This window comes from Eulemur rufifrons, chromosome 7, assembly GCF_041146395.1.
Source record: "Eulemur rufifrons isolate Redbay chromosome 7, OSU_ERuf_1, whole genome shotgun sequence".
Lineage (NCBI taxonomy): Eukaryota > Metazoa > Chordata > Mammalia > Primates > Lemuridae > Eulemur > Eulemur rufifrons.
Genome location: NC_090989.1, coordinates 40653731 through 40677289, shown reverse-complemented (window position 1 = coordinate 40677289; position 23559 = coordinate 40653731). Strand labels below are relative to the sequence as shown.

The 23559-nt window shown below is 35.5% G+C and overlaps 2 protein-coding genes across 4 annotated transcripts in view; one reads left to right on the top strand and one right to left on the bottom strand.

Annotated features, from left to right (window-relative positions):
• The window catches only part of PROS1 (protein S), a 218026-nt gene that overhangs the window by 97673 nt on the left and 96794 nt on the right, over positions 1 to 23559 (top strand). The gene's annotated exons all lie outside the window — the stretch shown is intronic.
• ARL13B (ARF like GTPase 13B) overlaps positions 1 to 23559 on the bottom strand; it is a 70892-nt gene that overhangs the window by 40240 nt on the left and 7093 nt on the right. For 2 of the 3 annotated variants that reach the window (XM_069472468.1, XM_069472469.1), the window contains exons 2-3: positions 8271 to 8341; positions 1962 to 2211 (exon numbers count right to left, since the gene is read on the bottom strand). In XM_069472468.1, the coding sequence (XP_069328569.1) occupies positions 1962 to 2211; positions 8271 to 8341 (321 nt within the window). The remainder of the gene's footprint in view (positions 1 to 1961; positions 2212 to 8270; positions 8342 to 23559) is intronic. The other variant, XM_069472470.1, reaches the window with a different exon arrangement.

The following is a 23559-nucleotide window of genomic DNA, read 5'->3' as shown; positions in this document are numbered from 1 at the left end:
GAATATACATATTTGTGTACATTTTGTAAATTTTTAAGGCACTTTTATTTCAAAAAGCAATTTACCTTTTTAATAAAAATTCTATGGTTGTAAAACTACCTTGAGAAAAGCTGGTCAAATGGCAGGCAATCCACTCTATGTTTCATAAACATACCATACCATCCATAATTAATTCTCGTATCTTTGTGGGTTCTCACTGACAATGCGATTATAATGGTGAAACAATCACCCTAGTTGTGTAACTTTTTTTCTATTCAGGAAATTCACTAGCTGAGAGAGGAGACAGAACTGAAAGCAGATACTTTGCTGACAGAGTGATTTCATTACTCAGTAATCACTGTAGTCACTTAACAATCACATGCGCCTACCTCAGGGCTTTTCTACAGATATCTGCATGACTGACTCCCTCACCTCAAATGTCAGCTTCTCAATAAGACCTTCTATGATTACCCTAATTTATAAGAGCAACATTCCCTTGTCATCACCACCACCACCATAGGCTTCCTGATACTCTTTTACTTGCTTCATTGGTTTCAGTACACTTATCACCTAATATAGGATATAATTTATTAATTATATTTATTGTGTTTCTCAGCCCCTAGAATGTAACCTCCTGAAATTCATCCATATATTTTTGTTGTTTTTGTTCCCAAGTGCATCCCCATCACCAGAACAATGCCTGGCACATAGGAGATGAGGTAGGTTCAATAAATATGTGTTAAATTAATGAATGTATGAATGAGTAAATGCATGAAAGAGTAAACAAAAATAATTAAACAAATGACTATTTGCTTAAAAACAAAGCACACATTATTATTTTACAAATGACCAAAAGTCATTAATATTTTTTTCTTTAGTCCAGAAATAGTTTTTACTTTAGACTAAAGCTGATTTTCTGCTTAAACATCTGTAGAGACCAATTTACCCTGTGGGGTTCCACAAAGTTCACTCTTCATATATGTCTCTTAAAGTTTTCCTTCAGATTTAATAAAGTTGAGAATTGATTATATAAATCAAATAACTTCTCTAACTAGTTAAATGTGTGAAAATTAAAAAGTATAAGCTTTACCAATAAATGATGCAATAAAGTTATAACTTTTGTATTTAGAGCTTCTAAACTTCCTACTAAATAAATGTTCACTTGCTACTAAGAATCACTGAGAAACTCTACTTACAGGTTTTCATCTAACCACATGATAGGCTGATTTTTTTTTTTTCAATCCCCAATAATGAATCACAAGAACATGGGAAAAGGGAAAGGTTGCCAAGGGCCAACGTTTAGTTTACTCCATGTTAAAGAGCAATTTAAACTCCTTTCACTTTACTGTGTCTCACAATTATAGCACCATCTGGTGTTTATTATGCATAAATACTATGAAAGCCAGTAACACAAAAGTCCTTTGTCCCTTAAGTTTTAAAAAAATGTTCAGGCACTTGGACAAAATGATATAAGCATATGTCTATGTTGATAATGTCACAGGTCATAGGTTCAATATGAAAATGTAGAAATGAAAATTGTGAAATCAATATGGTATTAAAAAAATAAACCACTTAAATAAATTTCAAACAAGAATACTCTTTAAGAAAAAGGACAAAGGCAAAATATAAGTTATTAATATTGAAAGAAGGGAAAAATTGAAAACTATTCTAGAATCTTGTTAATAGACTATTCCAAAATGCAAAAGTCAATGAAAAATAAATCATCAAATAAAACAAAGAATTTATATTTGAATACTCAGGAGATCTAAGTATAAGTTTGTTCATAATATAGTCTTAACTTTTATCCCTGTGGCAAGCATTATAACAAGGCCTCACTATATTGACAATTCCCAATTAATTACATACATTTTATTCTACCAAGACATGACTAATTTATCTTATTCAGTATTTTATAACAGGTAAATTTCTTCATTGGCCAATGCTTCTGCCCCAACGTGTACAATGACACCAATGTTACTTACACCAATACAGGCTTTCCTGATATCCTAGGATGTCTTAGCACTTCTGACATTGTCTCTTTTGTCTCTTCCATTCTCTCTTCATCACTAGAATCCACAACAAATATTACTCCATAGGACTCAGCATAGTAATTCTTCCAGATTCCCCGAATTCTTTTTCCTCCTCCCAAGTCAAAGATGGTAACTTCAAATTTTCCTTGTCTAAGGTCAATTTTGGAAAATCCAACAGTAGGAGCTACATCTTCAGGGTGCTCTGTTTCAAATGATACAAAAGAAACAATCTTTAGACTTTAAATTAATAATATTAATTTAACTTTATAACTTAAATGACATAAAAAGTGCTATTAGTCATACTTTACCACAGAGTGCCATGCTTATTATTTGCTCAAGCAATAAACATTACATCCAAGCATACTGGTTTGGGAAGAAGCTAGATACTATAAAATATCAACCAGAATTTGCACTCCATGCAGATTGGAATTTCTTTATGTCTTCCTGATATAACACCAGCACTTAGCATATAATAGGTATTTAATATGTATCTGTTGAATAAATAAATGAATGAACTCTTTTATGACTGCTCTCCAAATTACAAACAATAAGAATGTCAAGGCTTCAACACCAAAGTCACCCCCAGGGACTGTTACATATTCTGTGGAGTTATAAGGAAAACCATAAACGTTTAGAGAATAGAAGAAACAAAGAGTAAGAGAAGCTACAGAGTAAGACCACTCTTTTTCAATTAGATGAATTAAAGCTATACTTGGAATAAAGAGTCTTTAGAGAGCAGCTTGCAAATAGAAAGTAGATTTCATCCTTTCTATAGAATCATGTTTTGGATATCCAAATAAATTTATAATTGAATTATTTTGGACTTCCATATATGACAACATAAAGAAGGTACAGGAGGTATATGATTATAACTCCTAAGGAGTGGAAATGACAGTAAGAGATTAAAAAGATCCCCGAGAGTCATAAAAGATTTCATAGGATAGATGGCACTTAGGACATAAAGCTAGGTAGGACTTAAACAGGCAGAAGAGTGATCTAATAAAGTAAAGGAAATGGCAAAGTCAAGGAATACAAACAAAGTGAACACTGTTGCTACAGGAAATCCTTAAGATTATGAATGCAGACTGAAGTCAGAATAAAGAAGGTTTTGAAGATAGAGAATGGGGAGCCACTGAAGGTAGTTGGCAGACCAATGATATAATTAAGGCGATTAAAGCAGTGTTTCATCTTGCAAAAGTCTCTAGAATGACTGGAAGTGAGAGTGATAGCCACTTCAAAAAGAGGTATGAAAATGAAAAGAAAGGAATAGCAAAGAAAGATTGAACCTGCTGACTCAGTGGTTATAGAGTTTAAGGTTCACGTTTGTCTTTTCCATTCTCTCTTCACTGGCCTCTACTGATAATTATTACCACTTAAGACTGTTTAGAACTGCATGGTCAAAACAGTAGCTGCAAGCCACATGAAGCTTTCTAAATTTAAATAAATTAAAACAAGATTAAAAATTCAGCTTCTCAGTTGCATCAGCTACATTTCAAGTATCCAAAACCACGTGGCGAGTGGTCCACCCCACTGGAGAGTGCCAACACAGAATATTTCCATCAATGCAGAAAGTTCTATTGAACAATATTGGTTTAGAGGCTCTTATTCCCACATTTAGCAAAACATTTTGCTATTACAGAGATTAACTTGAAAGGCATTTGCTAGGCTCAGGTGTGACTGAGAAACAGACTTGCCATATACCATTCTCTTTCTGTAAGCACCTTAGTGCCATTTACACAGCTCCAAAGAAAGTTAATAGAGAGCCATTACAAGTCATATTGTTCCTAATACATTCATTATTTAGAAAGAGAAAAAGGCAGTTAGACCTAATATAAGTAACCAATGATTTTTCAGAAATAGGATTACACTAGACATTTAAAAATGTAGATCTAGTCCTAGACAGAGCTGGTTTCCATAGATAAAATAGGCAGCTGCCTTTAAGTATGAACTGACAGGAGTACCCAGGAAATCATCAGCAAAATCCAATCAACTGTGCTGGAGTAGGAAAAAGGGTAACAGGTACTAAATGCCTACTTGGTACAAAGACTTTGTTAGGCATCAGGATGCAAAGATGAGTAAGATATGGTTGCTGTCCTCAAAGAACATATAGTGCAACACAGAGAGACATAATATTAATGGGAGTAACAAAGAATTTGTATATTCTGTAAAAAATCCTGGAGAGGATAGTGTGAGAAAGTTCCAGAGGAAGAGCGTAAAGAAGGAGAGGTGAGTTATGGTCTAGAAAGGTTTCAGATTAGAAGTGATTGTGAGTGAAGTCTTAAAAGCCACATAAATATAACAGAGATGGGAGAACAATATTTTAGGCAGAGGGAGAAATGTAAGCACAGATAAAATTATAGCAACATTACTAGTACACAAATTCAGATTAAGGAATTTTTGTCAAAAATGGTAGGCAGAGCCAGCACCCTAATGAAGGTCTTCAGGACTTCAAAATCCTGTTTCTTTTGATGTATAAAACACTCTCTATTCTTTCCTCTGGTTCCTACATAGAATTTGTGTTTCAAGACTTATGACTAAATGTTCAAGTACAACTTCCCAATAATCCTTTTTATGATGATTCTCTAGTAGAGCCCAATACTACAACAAACTGCTGAAATAGCTGAAGCAGCTGTCCACACATCCATCCTTTCTTTTGACCTTCCATGTATTTATCCATCCATCCTTCTAATCATTTATTGAGGGCCTATTACATAGATGAGGCATCATGCAAGAACCAAGGGCACAAAGATACGTGGTCCCTAATCCTGAGAATTTTAGTAAAAGGCTGAGTATGGTGGCTCACACGTCTAATCCCAGCACTTTAGGAGGCTAAGGTGGGAGGATGACTTGAGCCCAGGAGTTCCAGACCAGCCTAATCAACAGAGAGAGACCGCCGGCTTATATAAAAAATAGAAAAATTAGCTGGGTATCGGGGCATATGCCTGTAGTCCTAGCTACTAGCGAGGCTGAGGCAATAGGATTGCTTGAGTCCAGAAGTTTGAGGTTACAGGGAGCTATGATCATACCATTAAAATCTAGCCCAGACAACAGAGTGAGATCTTGTCTCAAAAAAAAAAAAAAAAAAGAGAGAATTTCAGTAAAGTATATGTGGTAAGATGTAATCTCTAGAAAGTCCAAGATAAAGTGCAAATACATAATCAATAAATATTTGGGGCATCTGTTGTATGCTAAGTACTGTGCAAGGTTTTAGAAATACAAAGATTAAGAAGATCCATCTTCTGATCTTACAGAGCTCTTAGTCTATTGGTGAAATATATATAAGCAAATAAGTACAATATAATGAAGACATGGTAATATCCAACAATGCTAGGGACCAATCCACACAAAATAGAATTTTCACACCCAAAATATCAATAGTTCCCTATTGGACAGTTAGAGAATCCTAGATTTTTTAAGCTAGGCACACCACTGTTTAGGTTAGACTACAGTCCTCAGCCTCTATGGCAACTAGGGGTGGCCATGAGAGGAGGTTCTAGCTAGTGGTGTGTTGTTAAATATTTAATAACTGACTTAGAGGGTAGGGGGAACCCTGATATGTAGTGTCTGTCAATTTCCATGGTATAAATACTTCCATCATGGCCAATTTCAAACTAGCAATGTGAGGTACCTGGACATAGAATTAGTAAGAGATATGCATCATTGGCTCTTGCTGGTTGATATGAGCCAATATGAGGCAGCAATGTCTGGGTCCAGAACACCATTGTTTCTAGGCAATGGTATAAAGTGTTATGGCAGCTTCTAATTCATGCTCTTAAAGGAGAAAAGGATAGCCTCCCTTACCCTTTACACCTCTTCCTTCCAGCTGAAATGTACATGTTGTAATAAATTACCTTAGAACACGTAGGTGAGGGAGGACACTAGGGATGGCAAAGCAAACAGGAGAAGGAACTGAATTCCTAAAAGCATGGAGTTGCCATACCAGTTCTAGACTATTCTCACCAAGCCTGTTATGAGAGAGAGAAACAAACTTCTATTTTGCTGAACCCCTATTATTTTAGGTCTCCATTAAAATAGTTGAACCTATATCCAACTAATACATTCACTTTGACAGCCATGAAGAAGAGAAGTTGACTTAAAGAACTGAAGTTCTGGTAGGGGTGCTACTTTTAGATTACGAAGCTATTGTGACACTATGCATGAAAGACACTGAAGGCTTGGATTTAGGCAATGGCAATACAGTTAGAGAGGAAGTAGACATATCTCAAAAGAAACTAGCAAATACCAAAGGGGAAAAACAAAGTCAAGAGTTAAAAGAACCTGAAATAAATAGAAAAGTAGAAGCCACAGGAGAGATGTTTTAAGAAGGATGCATACTATACCTAAAAGGCATGGCCTCCCACAACTGGGACTTCAAAATGAGCAAAATTGTCCTTAGAGAATTTACAGTCTGAACAAGTGGAAAAATACACAAACAAAATACAATTAAGTCATGATACAAGTAAGTATAGGTAAGAGTAGGCCAAAAAAGAAGACATGGTCAATTCTATTGATCAGGGTGGTAATAGTTGGGAGCAGCTGGAGATTAAAAAGGACTTTATAAAAGAGACTATATGACAAAAATACATCTTTAAAGATAAGTAGATATTCTCTCTAGTAAGTAGGAACAACATAAACAAAAATATAAAAGGCATGAGAAGTCTTAACTTACGAAAACTTCAAAATCAGAATTCTATACAACTGGAATCTTAAAAAAAATTCAAAGGAAGAAATCGGTCAGTCATTGGAGTAGGCTGAAGAGTAAATATAAGATAAAGAATAAAAATAGAACAGAAGAGAGCTTAAAGTTGAAGGCAGCTTTGACTTTTGGTTTATGATGGGATATCTTGAGCATTTTTCTAGACTCAGAAAAAGGAACTGATGGATATATCGAGGTGGAACCCAGATGAGAAAGGACCTGACAGAAAGAGGATGTTCCAAGTACACACAACAAATTATATATTCTGATTAGCAGATTCTTAGCTGCCTGCTCTCCTGGTAAGGCTTTGAAGGAACAGAAGAAGGGAAGAAGTTTAGATAAGGTCTCGTGATCTTACCATTATCATTATTATTTGACCTGTCATGCAGGTCAAATCTGATTTGCCACCTGTTTTTGTATGGCCCACAAGCTAAAAATGTGTTTTACATCTTTAAATGATTTAATATTTGAATTTCAGTGTGCATAAATAAACTTTCATTGGAACATGGCCAGGTTCATTTACATATTGTTTTCATATTTTCTATGGCTGCTTTCACACTATAATGTCAGATGTGTAGTTCAAAAAGAGATTATGTGGCCCCAATGTCTAAAATATTTATTATCTGGCTCCTTAAAGAAAAAGTTCGTTGACCTCTGGTTTAGATGATGACAGTGAGTACTGCTCCATGAAGATACAACCTAGAAGATAACATGACGGCTACCAATGAAGCTTTAGAGGACTCTATATATAATAATATGTAATTTGCATCTAACGTTACATAGTAGAATTTGGGGTGACAAAAATGTTTTCTCCAACAGTGAGCTTTGCAAGGTGTTAATAATTGAATCCCTGACTATCTGATATGCATAATATATTGTTGTAATCATCAGCCAACAAATATGTGTTAGATTTTTTTCCCAATTCATACCCCTAAGATGCCCAACTGGTGATTTATCTTCACTGCTCAATAAACTCACTAGTATAGATACTGCTATATTGTAGTACAAAACATTAAATTAAGACTAACCAACTAAATACATTCAGTGACATGTAATATATATGATATAAAGCCCTTTAGTGGTATAGAGGCCCTGTCTTTAATGTAACTATAAAAATTACATATATTGGAAAAAAGCATCAAGAGATGCAAAGAGAACTATGTTGGCTAACTATTTCCACCTCCCTTGCATCTAAGTGTAGCCATGTGACTAAATTCTGGCCAAGAATATATGAGTAGAAATTGAGTATTCTTAAAGGCAGGAGCATGTCATTCTTTTTTATTTTCCTTCCTATTGTCTATAGCACATATACAATCCCTCCTAGCTGATCAAAGACCTCAAGGAGCCTCTGCATCTCTGCATCTATTCAAATCTGAAACATGATAACATGCTGGTACCATTAAACCAGAACCTATTCACTATATCAGTCACAAGTATACTAAGAATAATGCAGTGCACACTATCTATTCCCAATTAATAAGCAATAAAGCAATTTAACACAAATAAGTAGATAATTCAGAATAACTTAATAGAGTTCAGAAAGCATATGAATATTTTCAGCTTACCTCCTTGGATTCCCTTTGCCGTTGCTGTTTTACCAGCATTATCAAGTCCCACCATCACAAGTGTCACCTTTCTTAAAATAATAAAATTTAAAAATCACTCTTTGTTAATTTAGTATTGGGGAAAATAAAAGCAAATTCATACATTCAATCAACATTTAAGGAGAAAGTACTAAGTACAAGACAATCTGCTAGATGCTAGGGGAGTACAATGATGAGTAAAATATAGATTCAAAAGCAAAATTCATGGAAAATACCTGTAAAGTGTCATCCTTTTGTTCTTTAAGTAAATAAAGTAAAATTGTACAATTGATAATCCAAGGGATAAAGAAGAAATAAGAGAAAGAAGAAAGAGTGAAAAGGAGGTAAGTAGACAGAGTCTAACCCTGAATTATTTATCATGTCTACAGATTCAATAAATTTTCTAGTTAATTGGATTCTAGGAGTTATCATAAATCTGTTTATCTTATGAAAGTAGATAAGAAAAGAATTCTTGCTAGGTCCTAGGCTCAACTGTTTTTAGATATGCAGCACCTTACTAAATATAAATCATATATAATAAACATGATTATTAATTTAAGTGCTAATGTTTTAAATTTACAATTATAAAGTTTAAAATATTTCTGACAATATAGCTAAACTCCATAAAGACAAAAAAATACAATCTAGTTCAATTTTACAACTGAAGAAACATAAACCCAGATATATTAAATAATTCGTCAAAGGTCCCACAATAAATCAGTTACACAGTCAGAACCAGATTCATCTAATTCCTAAGAACTTCTTAAACCTGGAACAGGTATAAAGGAACAAACCTACTATACTGGTTCTATTTACTTGGTGATTCAGACCACCACTAAAGCTCATTTCCATTCCAGGCTGAACCTTTGCACGATGTATTATAAGAGGTGAGACAGTTCATTACCACCACACATTTGGGAATGAGCACTGCCTTGGGAATACAGAGAGAAAGCCACAGCTTAATACGGCCACCACGTTAAGACCACAGGATAAGGCCACAACTTCTATGAGGTATAATCAGGGTTTCTGCCAAAGGACAGTCATCATTAGCAAACATCCCAACTTAGATTGCAGTAAAGAATGTGCTTTAATCTCTCCAGGGCTGGCTCTCTTGGATTTGAACTTAAAAAAAAAAAAAACTTCCAGATGTATTCAAAGGGCCCATACAATAAAGAGAAAGGACAGAGGTGAAGCTATGAGGTAGTCCAGTTATGAATCACAAGCTGAGGAAGAACAAACTCATTCCTGCAAAAGCCAAATTGGTAATTTATAAAATAAATAATCACTGACCATCTACCATATGCCAGACTATAGAGTTCTAGGTACTTGAGATACACCAATATCACAATAAAAGAAAAACAAAGAAACTCTGCCTTATTAGGATTATATTTTAGTGGTAAGAGACAGACACTAATAAACAAGTCAAGTATAAATAATATAGTCTATTAGAAGGTGACTAAATACTACGGAAAAAAAGAATGGAGCAGAGTAAAGGGGCCCAGGAGTGGAGGTGGAAGCAGTTTTATGTAGCATGATCATGGCAGACCTCATTCAGAAGACAAATCTAATCAAGCCTTTGAAGGAGGGAGTTAGCCACTCGTATATTTGGGACACAAGAGAACAGCTGGTTCAAAGACAGCAATGCAGGGACATGCAGAAAGGTCCAAGTATCAGCAAAGAGACCACCGTGCTGAAACTGAGTAAGAAAGGGACAGAGTAGGAGAACAGAAGTTCACAGTCATGTCAGAGGCTAGATCACGTAAGGCCCTATAGGCCATAGTGAGGACTGTGACTTTTACTGTGAATAAAATGAATTTACTTTCTACATTAATTTCCTTTGTTAACCAGGAGCCTTAGTCTTCTCTAAATGTTTCAACCAACCTGTACCCACCATGTGAAATAAATGGAAACTATACCTACACTTGAGTTAGTGTAAAAATAAGCAATAATGTAAAAATCACAATAAGCAGCACTCCTAGGCGCCATTCCCAATCGGCCAGCAGTGAGGCAAGTAGGAATGCCAAAGAGATCCATAGCAGATTATGAATTTATGGAGATGAGTTACTATGCAAGGTCAAGGTACCTCTACCCATGCGGAAATTTTACCTGCATTATCAACTTTGAAAAATATGAATCTTTGCTTTTTCCAGTGGAAGCTGAAAAAAACTATGAATTTAATTCCTAAGGAATATGAGATATTTTGACAATAATTTTAATATTCTGTTTGAAGAATTCATAATTATAAATTAAATAATTCATACAAGTATCAAATATTAAAGTATAAAATAATTTCCTAAACAACATATAGTCAATGATTGTCCAGAAAAAATGAATAATGTAGCATTTTAAATAAATATTTTAGATAATTCTAGTTACTAGATATACAATGAATTGCACTAAAATACTCTTAATATTAAAACTAAATCAATTGTTCTTTATTTATTAATGCATTTCAAGATCTACAGTGCTTTCAGCATCACCATGAACCAAAACAACTACTTTTAGGGAAAAAAAAATCCTTGTTTTCTGCTTCTTTACATTATTTATTCTATAAATATTAAGCACTCATTATACAGTAGCAAATAAACACCTACAATTCTAAGCCCTCATAAACCTCAGAGCCTAGCAAGAAAACAGGCATTGGAGAGGTAATTACTATAATGTATGATCCCTGTTATAAAGAAAAAGCAGCAGCAGCAGCAGCCATAGGAATAGAGACCAACAGAGCCTACTCTGAAAGTCAAAGACCAGACTACCAATAAACATCAACTGAGTCAGCAGTTCCTAGAAACATCATGAAACTTTTTCACACCCCATATGGGCCAAAGTAAAAATTCCCTAATACAACTTTTTAAGGACAATAACCCCTTATTCTCTATTACATAAGTGGCATCTTACGTTTTCTCCATTCCTGTCAATACCACAGTTTTTAAAAAACAAACTTCCAAATACACATCTATTATGGATTTTGAAATATTGCTCTTAAAGCTACTAAGGATGTTAGCTTTTACGTTAAGAGCCTGTCTTTCTTGCCAGGCAATAGTGAGACTCTATCTCTACAAAAAATTAAAAAATTAGCCTGGCATGGTGGTGCACACCTGTAGTCTTAGCTACTTGGGAGGCTGAGGCAGGAGGATAGTTTAAGCCCAGGAGTTCCAGGCTACAGTGAGCTATGATTGAAACACTGAACTCCATCCAGGGCAGCAAAAGCCTGCCTTTTTTAAAATAGGCTATTAGGTTCAAACAAACAAAAAAAAAAAAGCCCTTCAAAGATGAAAATTTATATGTTGGAAAACTAAAATAGTGCTGAGAGTGACAAAAAATAAGTCTATCTGTATTTCTATTTTCACTTTGATTACCCTTGGAAATAGTTAACTTTTAGGACTATACCATATCCTTGATAAAATACTTTAATTAAATATTTTAATTAAAACCTTACTGAAGAGATGTAATACTAGCAATACAAATAAAAACCACAGCATGAATTACCACAATGCCTGATAACAAAACATTAAATTTATACTTTCAGAATAGAATGGGTTTAAAAGGTTAACATTCACCTAAAACTCAAAATTCTATGCAAATATTTAAAGAATAAAGATGTACAATCTATTTAACACATGTTAAAATGTATGTGCCATTACAGGTTTTTAAAATACGATAAATTATGGCTGGGAACAGTTTGGCTACAGTGCTATGTGACAACAGAAAGATGAAAGATTGTCTATGTCTTTTAGTCTTATGAGTATTGATCAAACATATTAACCCTTCAAAATGAAAAAAAAATTATATACAGTGGTCTTAGGTTTACAGTGTCTAGAAAAGTTGACACTAGCAATAAAATCAATCATTTAGTCATTTGGTCAGATGGTAATTCAATAAAAGCATATTAGGTCTTATGGACACAAAAATACTTCAGACATGATTTCTATCCCAAAGTGTTCATCCTCTAGTGAGAGTACATAAAACATAAATATTAATACACTGCAATATTATGACAGTTTAAAATGTTCATCTACATACTTAAGATGATAAAGGAATACAGAGTAAGGGGACTTTATCCAGTCCAGAGATAGAGGAGAACATCAGGGAGATTTCTTAAACAGGTGATGCCTGAACTAAGTTCTTAAAGTGAGAAATTTGCCAAACAAGGAGGTGAAAATGGAAGAAAATAAAGGGATTCCAGACTGAGAACAATGCATGAGAAGACACCATACCATGCTGAAAGTTGATAAACCAGCAGTAAAAGCACACAACAGTAGAGCAGTCTTAAACAAAGGAACATAATCACAACTCAATACAACTATGTATTGAATCTAAAGGGAACTTGACATACTTCTACTTAAGGAACCAGAATATGTTAAGCATGCCTAGTCTGAAAATCTGAAATCAGAAATGCTCCAAAATCCAAAACTTTTTAAGTACTAACATGACACCACAAGTGGAAAATTCCCTATATGTGACAGATTTCAGTCAAAACTTTGTTTCATACACAAAACTATTAAACATATTGTATAAAATTACCTTCAGGCTATTTGCATATGAAACATACATGAATTTTGTGTTTAGACTTGGGTCCCATCCCCATAATACCTCATTATATATGTGCAAATATTCCAAAATCCAAAAAAATCTGAAATCCAAACACTTTGTTCCCAAGCATTTCAGATAAGGGATATTCAAATTGTATTATCAAATAATTAGTGATATGACCTTCTCAGAAGTTGAAAGTGACCACTTCACTCATATCACAGTTATCACTAGGTCTCTGATTACAAACCAAACTAAAAACACTGAGATAGAAAGGACTATATGGTATTGTAAGATTTATAGTATGCTTGTACCAGTAATAAGTAAAATAAGGATTATGGCCACTTTGATATACAGCCATAAACTTGATGTTAGAGACCTGGGTTCAAGTTCCAGATTTGCCATTTCCAAGCTATATGACCTGGGACAAATTACTTAACTTCTCAGAATTTCATCAGTGAAATGGAATAACAACGGCCACCCCAAAGGGATGAGGTGAAAATTAAATAGGACAATGCAAGTAATTTGCACAATGCTTGTGGCACACAATGAGTGCTCAACCCACAGCTATTGCTATTACGGCACAAAGTTAAAGAACCGGATGAGACCAGAGATATGGGTGGAGCCAGATTATTAATGAGTTGTTCAGTTTTGGACATGTTGACAAGGGTGCTGGTCTCACTGTTGAAGTCCGAAGCTAGAAAATAGTCCTGGACTAGATTTATGAGTCATATTACTGGCAGTTAAAACCATGAGAAAAGATGAAACACCCCAGGGAGAGAACAGGAGAACAAAGAGCCAGAACACAGGGGAGAATGGAACCCAAAGAACCTTTGAAGAAGAAACTCTTAAAATTGTGGTCAGAGAGAAGTGAGGAGACCAAAGAAATGATAGCACTGGGAATGGTTTCTAGAAAGGTTAACAGATGAACAATATCAAATAGTGAAAATTTTTAATATAAAAGTCCTACCTTTTTAGTAACTACCTCAAAATTAAATGCTCTCAGCTTTGCTCAACCCTGCAATAACCAATGCTTTGAATTTATATAGCATGTCTTGATAATTGAAAGCTATTTCACTCTATCATTTATTGCCACACTGTCCCTGCAAGTAAAGCAATACAAGTTACTCAAGGTTTCAGTGCTAAGAAGTTAATTTCCATGGGATGTTGAAATAATAATTTATTATTACAAAATAATAATAAAGATGATTATTTTATGGAGTAACTTGAACTGTTCTGTTTATCCTAATATTTACTCACATTTATATACAAACAAAAAATCAGGTACCCAGGTAATTTGTTTCAGTTTCATCAAGATAGCTTGGAATTTTTCTCCAGAGTTAGGCTCACCACAATCACAACTTGGTTTCTGTATGTAATAGAAGGTAGATGACCTGGTAATAAGTAGATTAACTGAGGTCGTGAATTGCATGATGTTGATAAAACCTAACCCTGATGTTTATAAAAATCTAACCATGGCAGCCTGGGCACGGTGGCTCACGCCTGTAATCCTCATACTCTAGGAGGCCAACTGAGAAGATCACTTGAGGTCAGGAGTTGGAGACCAGCATGACCGAGAGGGAGACCCAGCCTCTATTAAAAATAGAAAAAATTAGCCAGGCGTGGTGTCATGCGCCTGCAGTCCCATCTACTCCAGATGCTGAAGTAGGAGGACTGCTTGAGCCCAAGAGTTAGAATTTTCAGTGAGCTATCATGACACTATTGCACTCTAGCCTGGGCAACACAGCGAGACCCTCTGTCTCAAAATAAAACAAAAAAAAACTAACCATGGCATTTTTCTGCTTAAAATCCTTCTATAGGCCAGGCACGGTGGGTCATGCCTATAAGCCTAGCATTCTGGGAGGCCGAGGTGGAAGACCACCCTGAGCAAGAGTGAGACTCCATCTCTACTAAACGGAGAAAAATCAGCTGGGCTTCATGGTGCATGCCTGTAGTCCTGGCTGCTTGGGAAGCTGAGACAGGAGGATTGCTTGAGCCCAGGAGTTTGAAGTTGCAGTGAGCTATGATGACGCCACTGCACTCTACCAGGGGCAACAGAGCAAGACTGTCTCAAAATAAATAAATAAATAAATCCTCCTATAGCATCAAGTCTAAACTAGGCAGCCCCTTCTGCCACTTCCAGCAGGCCTGCAATGCCCAAGATTCCCCCAGCCTTTCACGACCATCTCATGCTACTTTTCATACAGTCTTCTCTACCAGAACTTGTCTTAGTCAGTTCTGTAGGACTAGTATCAAACGTGCTGGGAACACAGTAGGCATCTTTACTGAAGGAAACAACATAAATATATTTTCTGATCCCCCATTTGCTGAGGAAATATTAAGTAAAATTGAAATATATAACTTCAAATTGAGAAAGTATTATTAACATATTTATATAAATCTTTACACTAATAATAGCTCAATATTGAAATTGTAATTACATCACATATCTTCTTATATCAAATTGGCTAACGTTTTCTAAAAAGGCTTCCATGCTCATGATTTCAAGGTAATAATTAGCAGTTAGAAAGATTTTATAACTGAAATAATTCTTAGCAAAAAAAATGCAAGGTAAGGTTTAAGAGACTTAAAGTTCTGTTTTATAACATTTTACCTATTTGCCTCACCAAGTGAAGACTTCTGTATTCCAAGGCTAATATTTGATGTTGTTCACATCAACATAGCATATATAACAGACCCCATAAGTTAGTACATGAGGATATATTTTCTCAGGGTCCCTTTTTAGGTAACATATAGACAAATTAATATATCAGAAATATATACAGCATGATATTACAGACTATTGAACTTAGAAAACATTTAAATTCTGAATATTTTCTGAAAGATATCATCACAATCATTTCAACAACTACAAGTTTAAACTTCCTCATCTGTCAACTAAGGAAGATAATACTTCAAATGAGATAATTACATAAAAGCTATTTCTAACTTCAATAATATTATGCAAGTCAAAGATAAAATATTTCTCCAAAAACACTAAAAAGCAAAGTTTGACACATTAAAACTATCATTTGAAATATTTTAAACTACACAGAGCAAGTTCTAAATTTTAACATAAAACATACAAATTCTAAAAGTAACAAACATACATGAAAAGGGACTTGGGAATACTGTTTTATTGCATATGTGAGAGAATGAAAAGAATTACCACAAATAATTGACAGAATGAAAAAATTTACCAAAAATATTACAGTGTGATTTTATTACACAAGTATACTATTTCCTGACATTTTAATTCAGATTGTAGAACCTCACATAATATTACATCAAAATCACTATCTAAATTTATTAAGCATGAACAAATAGTGAGAAGACCAAATCTGGGATCATAGCCTAGCTTTGAAGCCTTGTTCAAATCAAATTCTTAGTGTTAATTTTTTCATTCTAAAATATAAGGGGGTAGAATTAAGAATGTCTCTAAGTCCCTTTCTATCATAAAATTCTACAATTCTTACTATGCATAAACAAGAATCAGTAGGTGGATAAAAAGAAATACAAGATATTCCAGTTCAGCACAGAGCACATTAGATAATCCTTGCTAATCTGTATGTACAGCTTAATTAGAAAAGAATGATCTCAGCAATTTCTATAAATGGTCTAGATTTATAGTTATATTTATTTAGACCAAGAAAGGTAGTATTAGGGAGCTATTCCCTGCAATGAAAAAGGTTCATAGCTAAGATGACATATCACGTCAGAGTATGCTTTACTAGACTCCATACTGATATGCAGAAGGCACTGATTCTCACTGCTCAGGGTAATCTGAGTCTCTTCTTTTAGACTTGGCCATAATAAACAATAATTTGCCAATACATTTGAAATAAAGCTTTAATAGGTTGAATTTTAATGTTGAAAAATACAGATGGGCAAGAAATTAGTTCCAGATAGTGGTTACGCTAAAGGAGATGAATAGGGTACAGGAAGCTTCAAGGATTTGTTACCTATTCTTTTTTTTTTAATTAAAATGTGATGACTAAAGGTTAGTATTTGTAAAACCTGGGGGGAAGACACGTGGGTACTTAATATATTTTTCTTTTTGTTTAAATAATAGTAAAAATATATTTTGTTATTTTAAATTATAATATAACTCTTGTTGCCAAAATTCTTTCACTTAAATTGGTCTTAATCTTCTCTTTCTCTTAGATGGGCCACTCCCGAAATCATGTTCATGGATAGCATAGAATACACAAATAGTCCTCAAGACCCCTTCTAAAATCCTGTCTTCTGATTCTTGCTAAAAAAATCTTGGAAATCATCTTTCAACTCTTCCATACCATATTATTATATCCTATAGGCACTATCTCATCACCTAGATGCTACTTGGTATAAAAAAGAGGAGTTTAAAATACACAGATGGGCCGGGCCCAGTGGCTCACGCCTGTAATCCTAGCACTCTGGGAGGCCAAGGTGGGCGGATCGTTTGAGCTCAGGAGTTCGAGACCAGCCTGAGCAAGAGCGAAACCCCATCTCTACTAAAAATAGAAAGAAATTATATGGACAGCTAAAAATATATATAGAAAAAATTAGCCGGGCATGGTGGTGCATGCCTGTAGTCCCAGCTACTCGGGAGGCTGAGACAGGAGGATCCCTTGAGCTCAGGAGTTTGAGGTTGCTGTGAGCTAGGCTGACGCCACAGCATTCACTCTAGCCTGGGCAACAGAGTGAGACTCTGTCTCAAAAAAAATAAAATAAAATAAAAAATAAAATAAAATACACAGATGATAACATGTAAGGTGAGGACCTGCTACAGGGTCCAGATATTTACTGAGCATCATAACTTGACAGACTGTGTTCTGTACTCAGGATGAAGGCTGCTCCCTAAACATAAAATGAATTGCGATAGATTAAAAATTTAAATATTAAAAATTAAAATAATAAAGTACTAGAAAAAAGTATAGGTGAATATAGTCTTGGAACTTTCTAAACATTACAATGAGCAATATATTTCAATTTAAAATTTTTAAATGTCCATACTTCAAAACCCATAAAAAATTTAAAAATATAACAAATTGAAGGAAAATACTTGCAACAATATACAGCTGACCCTTGAACAACACAGGTTTGAACTCTACAGGTCCTCTTATAATGCAGATTTTTTCAAATATACGTAGATTTTTTTTCAATAGAAGTTACAACTAGTGTGCCTGCCTTTCCTGTCTCCTTTGTCTCCCCTTCCACTTCTACTTTTTCTGCCTCAGCAGCTACCACCCCCACCCCCCACCCCACCCCGTCCTGCACCCTCCCAGACAGCAAAACCAACCCATCTTCTTCTTCCTCCTCTTCCTCAGCCTACTCAACTTGAAGATGACTAGGATGAATTCCTTTACAATGATCCACTTCCACTTAATATGTGCTAATCGACTGTTTATGTTATCGGTAAGGCTTCTAGTGAATAGCAGGTTATTAGTAGTTAAGTTTTTGGGGCATCAAAACTTATACCTGGATTTTCAACTGCACAGGAGGTCAGCCCAGAGTTGTTCAACGATCAACTGTACTACAGAGAAACGGTTACTACTATAAACACTTAAAATCTCTTTTTAAAAATCCAGTAATAAAACATACCTGCCAAAAGAAAAAAACATAAAGGGAGTTGAGGGATAATACTGGAAAAAAAAATACAAATATCCAAGGAAAAACTTCTCTTTCCAGTAATGAAGAAAACAAATTAAAAACAGATAGCAGTTTCCCCTATAATCTGGAAATGAAAAATGATGACTCTTCATTTTTTAAGTGAAAAAGGCACTTTCATACACTGCTGGTAGGAGTAGAAAACAGTTTTTTAAAAGCCTTTCTGAAGAGCAATTTGTTTATATATCACTAAAAGATAACCTTAGTCACATTAAAGGTTTAAAAAGTTTTTTGGGCATTCACTGATTCATGAATGGCTTAACATCAAACCAGAAGCAGTTCACGCTCCACCAAGAGGGTTCAAGAAGAAAACTTTTATAAGGTGTTCACAGAAGCAAGACAAAGAGAATATTTTATTGGTTAAAGTGGAAAGCCCCTAGTTAGAGGTTAGTTGGCTGTTTCTGATTGGAAAAGTCTCTAGTTAATGGTTAGTTGGAAGTTTCTGACTGGTTAAGTTTAAGTTTCCTTTTACTGTTTACATTGTGTTCGGTTTCAATTTGCTCATTCATGAAACTGGTGCCTTCTCAGCCTAATGGGCCCCAATGAATGATTTTAACAATATCAAACACCTTAAACTTTTTCATACCATTTTAACTGGAATTCTATTTCCAAATATATTTATATATGGATGCTCACTAAAACATTACTGATAGTAGTGAAATATTTTAAACATATTAAATATTTAGTAACAGGAGAATGATTAAATAAATATACTTTGGTATATCTATACACACACTACTTTGCTATTTAAAAGTGATGAAAAATGTGTAACGTTACAGAAAGATGTTAATGATATATTAAAGCAAAAAAATAAATAAAAAGCTGTGAAATAGCACTCCATTATCTCATTATTGTTTAAAAATTTACATGGACATAAGAGTTTCTACAGCAAAATACCAATGGTATTTTGGGGTGGTTCTGGGAGTGAGACACTGGGTAATTTAAATATTCCTCTTTTTGTTTAACTGTGCTTTCAATGTTCTACAATAAACATATCTTACCTTTAAATAACAATAAACATACATTACTTTTAAATGTTGTTCAAATAGCAACACCTTCAGTCCTGGAGACATCCTGGGGGACTAACAAAGGAGCAAACATTTTATTACAATAGACGGATAAGTGGAGACTGAGTGTGCTAAGGAAACACAAGTAATGGGTAAAGAATGTAGCTGGGAATTCAAAGAAAGTTTCCTGCAGGAGAGACTCTCCCAACTCAGATTAGATGCCTAATTAGGAGTACCCAAAAGAAAAGAAAGGCATCCCATATAGGAATGGAGGGATTGGAGAATGTAGGTACCCCAAATCTGGCAAGACAGGAAGAGAAAGAATGGCTTATGAAGAGTCCATTTAGACCAGCTCAGTACTCTGTAAGAAGTTTAGATACTATCCTCAAGGCAATTAGGAATTATTGACAATATAAAGTCAGCTGCACATTAAGAAGACCACTGATAGCAGTACGGAGAATTAATTGGAGGAGAATAGTAAAAAATCTGTAAAAGAAATCTGGGAAATAACAGAAATGTGATCTAAAACAGAAAAACAAATAGGGGAAGCAGGAAATAGAGGAAGAAGTGTAAGAGGTATTAAGCAAGTAGAAATCAAAGAACCTGGGAAAGTGAGAGAACAAAAAACAAAGAGTTGTCCAGGATTATTCTTATCTTCTGCTTTGGGTAATGGAAAGGCAGAACCAATTCACTAATAATACGGGAGAAACAACAGGAACATGCGGCATGGAAATGAGAGAGGACAGAAGCTCAATTCTGGATGTGCTAAGACTGAGGATTCTGTGGCAATTAGATATGTAAATCTTGAAGTGGTGGATGACTATGCATGGAGTCAAGAGTCAATGTTCAAGTGGTAGTTAAAATGTCAATAAAATATGAGACTCATCATACAGGGAGAATATGCTGAAGAAGAAAAGAAGGTTGGTTGGGCATGGTGGTTCACACCTGTAATCCTAGCATTTTGGGAAGCCAAGGAAGGAGGACTGCTTGAGGTTAGGAGTTTGAGACCAGCCTAAGCAAAGAGCAAGATCCCATCTCTACAAAAAAAGAAAAAAAAAAAATTAGCCAGGCGTGGTAGCACACATGTAGGTAGTCTCAGCTACTCTGGAAGCTGAGGGTCACGTGAGCCAGGAGTTTGAGGTTGCAGTGAGCTATGATGGCACCTCTGTACTTCAACTAGGGCAAGAGACCAAGACTACGTCTCAAAAAAAAATCCAAAAAACAAAAAAAAGGCTGAAGACAGAACCCCGGGGAAAACTTAGGAGACATGAAAAGAAAGGCTAGGCTGGGCGTGGTGGCTCACACCTGTAATCCTAGCTCTCTGGGAGGCCAAGGCGGGAGGATCCTTTGAGCTCAGGAGTTCGAGACCAGCCTGAGCAAGAGCAAGACCCCGTCTCTACTAAAAAAATAGAAAGAAATTAGCTGGACAACTAAAAATATATACATACAAAAAATTAGCCGGGCATGGTGGCACATGCCTGTAGTTCCAGCTACTTGGGAGGCTGAGGCAGGATTGCTTGAGCCCAGGAGTTTGAGGTTGCCGTGAGCTAGGCTGATGCCACGACACTCTAGCCCGGGCAACAGAGTGAGACTCTATCTCAAAAAAAAAAAAAAAAAGAAAGAAAGAAAGAAAGAAAGGCTAACTGACAAAAAGAGATAGAAAAGGAGGCAGGCAGTAAAGAAAAAAAAAATTCAGAAAAAAGAAATCACTTTTCACAAGATGGCCCCCAAGGTGAAGAAGGAAGCTCCTGCCCTCCCAAAGCCAAAGCAAAGCCAAAACTTTGAAGGCCAAGAAGACAGTGCTGAAAGGCATTCACAGCCACAAACAAAAGAAGATCCATACATCACTCATCTTCTGGTGGCCTAGGACACTGTGGCTCCAAAGGTATCTCAAATATCCTCACAAGAGCAACTCCAACGAGAAACAAGCTTGACCACTATGTCATCAAGTTCCCCCTGACCAGAGTCTGCCATGAAGAAGATAGAAGACAATAACACATTAGTGTCCTTTATGGATGTCAAAGTCAACAAGCACCAGATCAAACAGATCAAACAGGCTGTGAAGAAGCTCTATGTCACTGGTCAACACCCTGAACAGATCTAATGGAGAGAAAAAGGTATATGCTCTACTGACCCCAATTACAATGTTTTAGATGTTACCAAGAAAATTGGGATCACCTAAACCAAGTCTACCTGGCTAATTCTAAATATATGTCTTTTCACCATAAAAAAAATTTTTTAAAGAAAAAGGAAATCTGAGAATTTCAAGGAGAGTGGTCTTAAGCATCAAATGAACATCTGGTGTAGCCAGGACAATTTAACTAAAGGGTTAGGGCCAAAATCTTCTAATACTGGGAGTTAAAGAATCCACAAAAGAGGATGAAGCTGAGATAGTGTCAGTAATCTATTGCCAACTGTGAAGCCTCAGGAAAAGGGAAGAAGAAAGGGTGGTAGCTCCAAGGACAGAAGGTTGTTTAGTATGGCAGACAGAACAATGATCTCCTAGAGATGTCCATATACTATTCCCTGGAAGGTGTGAATACGTTACCGTACATGGTAAAGGGAATTTTGTAGATGTGATTAAACTGAAGATTTTGAGATGAAGAGTTTATGTCGAGTCATCCTAGTGGGCCCCATGTCATCACAGGGGTTCTTTTAAGAAGGAAACAGGACGAAAGAAGAAAAAGATGCTATGCTGTTGGCTTTGAAGATGGAGGAAAGAGGTCATGACCCAAGGAATGCAGGCAGCCTCTAGAAGCTGGAAAAGGCAAAAAACAAAACAAACAAACAACAACAAAAAAAATAAACAAAAAAAAGGATTGTCCCCTAGAGCAGTGGTCACCAACCTTTTTGGCACCAGGGACCAGTTTCAAGGAAGACAATTTTTCCATGGATGGTGGGGGTTGGGGGGGGCAGAGCTCAGGTGGTGATGCACAGCCCTATTTTCCTAACAGGCCACAGACCAATAACGAGCCGCAGACCAGGGGTTGGAGACCACATCCCTAGAGCTTCCAGAAGGTATGCAATCCTGCACACCCATTTTATACTTCTGACCTCAGAACTGTAGGATAATAAATTTGTGCTGTTTTAAATCACGAAGTTTATGATAATGTGTTACAACACCAATAGGAAACTAATACATTTAGTTTGGTTTGTTTAGTTAAGAGAGACTTCAGCATGTAAATATACTATTGAAAAAAATATGAGAGATAAAAGAAAGAGATTTTGTATTTTGATAGCAAAATTGAAGAATATGTTTTCAGTTAAAAGTTTGAGTTTATTCTTATATCCCAGAAGTTCTCTGTGTGATCTCTAGCTTCAACTATATATTGATCTTTATACTGTAGAATTAGCTAAATGCTGAACAATTAAAGGAAGAAAATGGGATATAGAGCACAAGCATAAGAATTAGCCTTGAAAAGGAAAATTAACCCTTCTTCCACTAAAACAGGAAGGAAAAAGAATATCTATACTCATAAGCATGATATGTGAATTGAGGATGGTAATTTACTAATTCATATTTGTCCCCTAGGATCAGAGGTACCATTTACATATAGTGACTACTATGTACCAAATATGAAGTACTTGCATCAATTTCTGCTCTCAAAATGCTGCAAGACAGAAATTATCAACACTTGACAGAGGGAAAAGTAGCAAAATTCCTAGGATTTAGACCCAAATCTATTTAATTCAAATACTACATTGAGAAAACTGGCAGACAACACCTTAACCAAGTTACTCAAGGTTTAACATCACCACTAAGACACACCAACATCATGAACCCTTGATATGATGTGCCATGAAGGACACATGACCTCTGTGACATTCTACTTCCCAATAACACAAGACCTTAGTCAAATTAAAAGAAAATACCAGACAGACAAATTGAGTGGTATTCTATAAAACAACTGATCAGTATTCTTCAAAGTCTCAACCTTAAGAAAGAGAAGGAAAGACTGAGGAACTATCACAGACTTGGGGAAACTAAGGAGATATGGCAAATGCAACGTGGGATCTTGACTGGATACTCAACATAAAGAAAGGACACTAGTCAAAAAGCTGGTGAACTCAGAAGAAGGTCTATA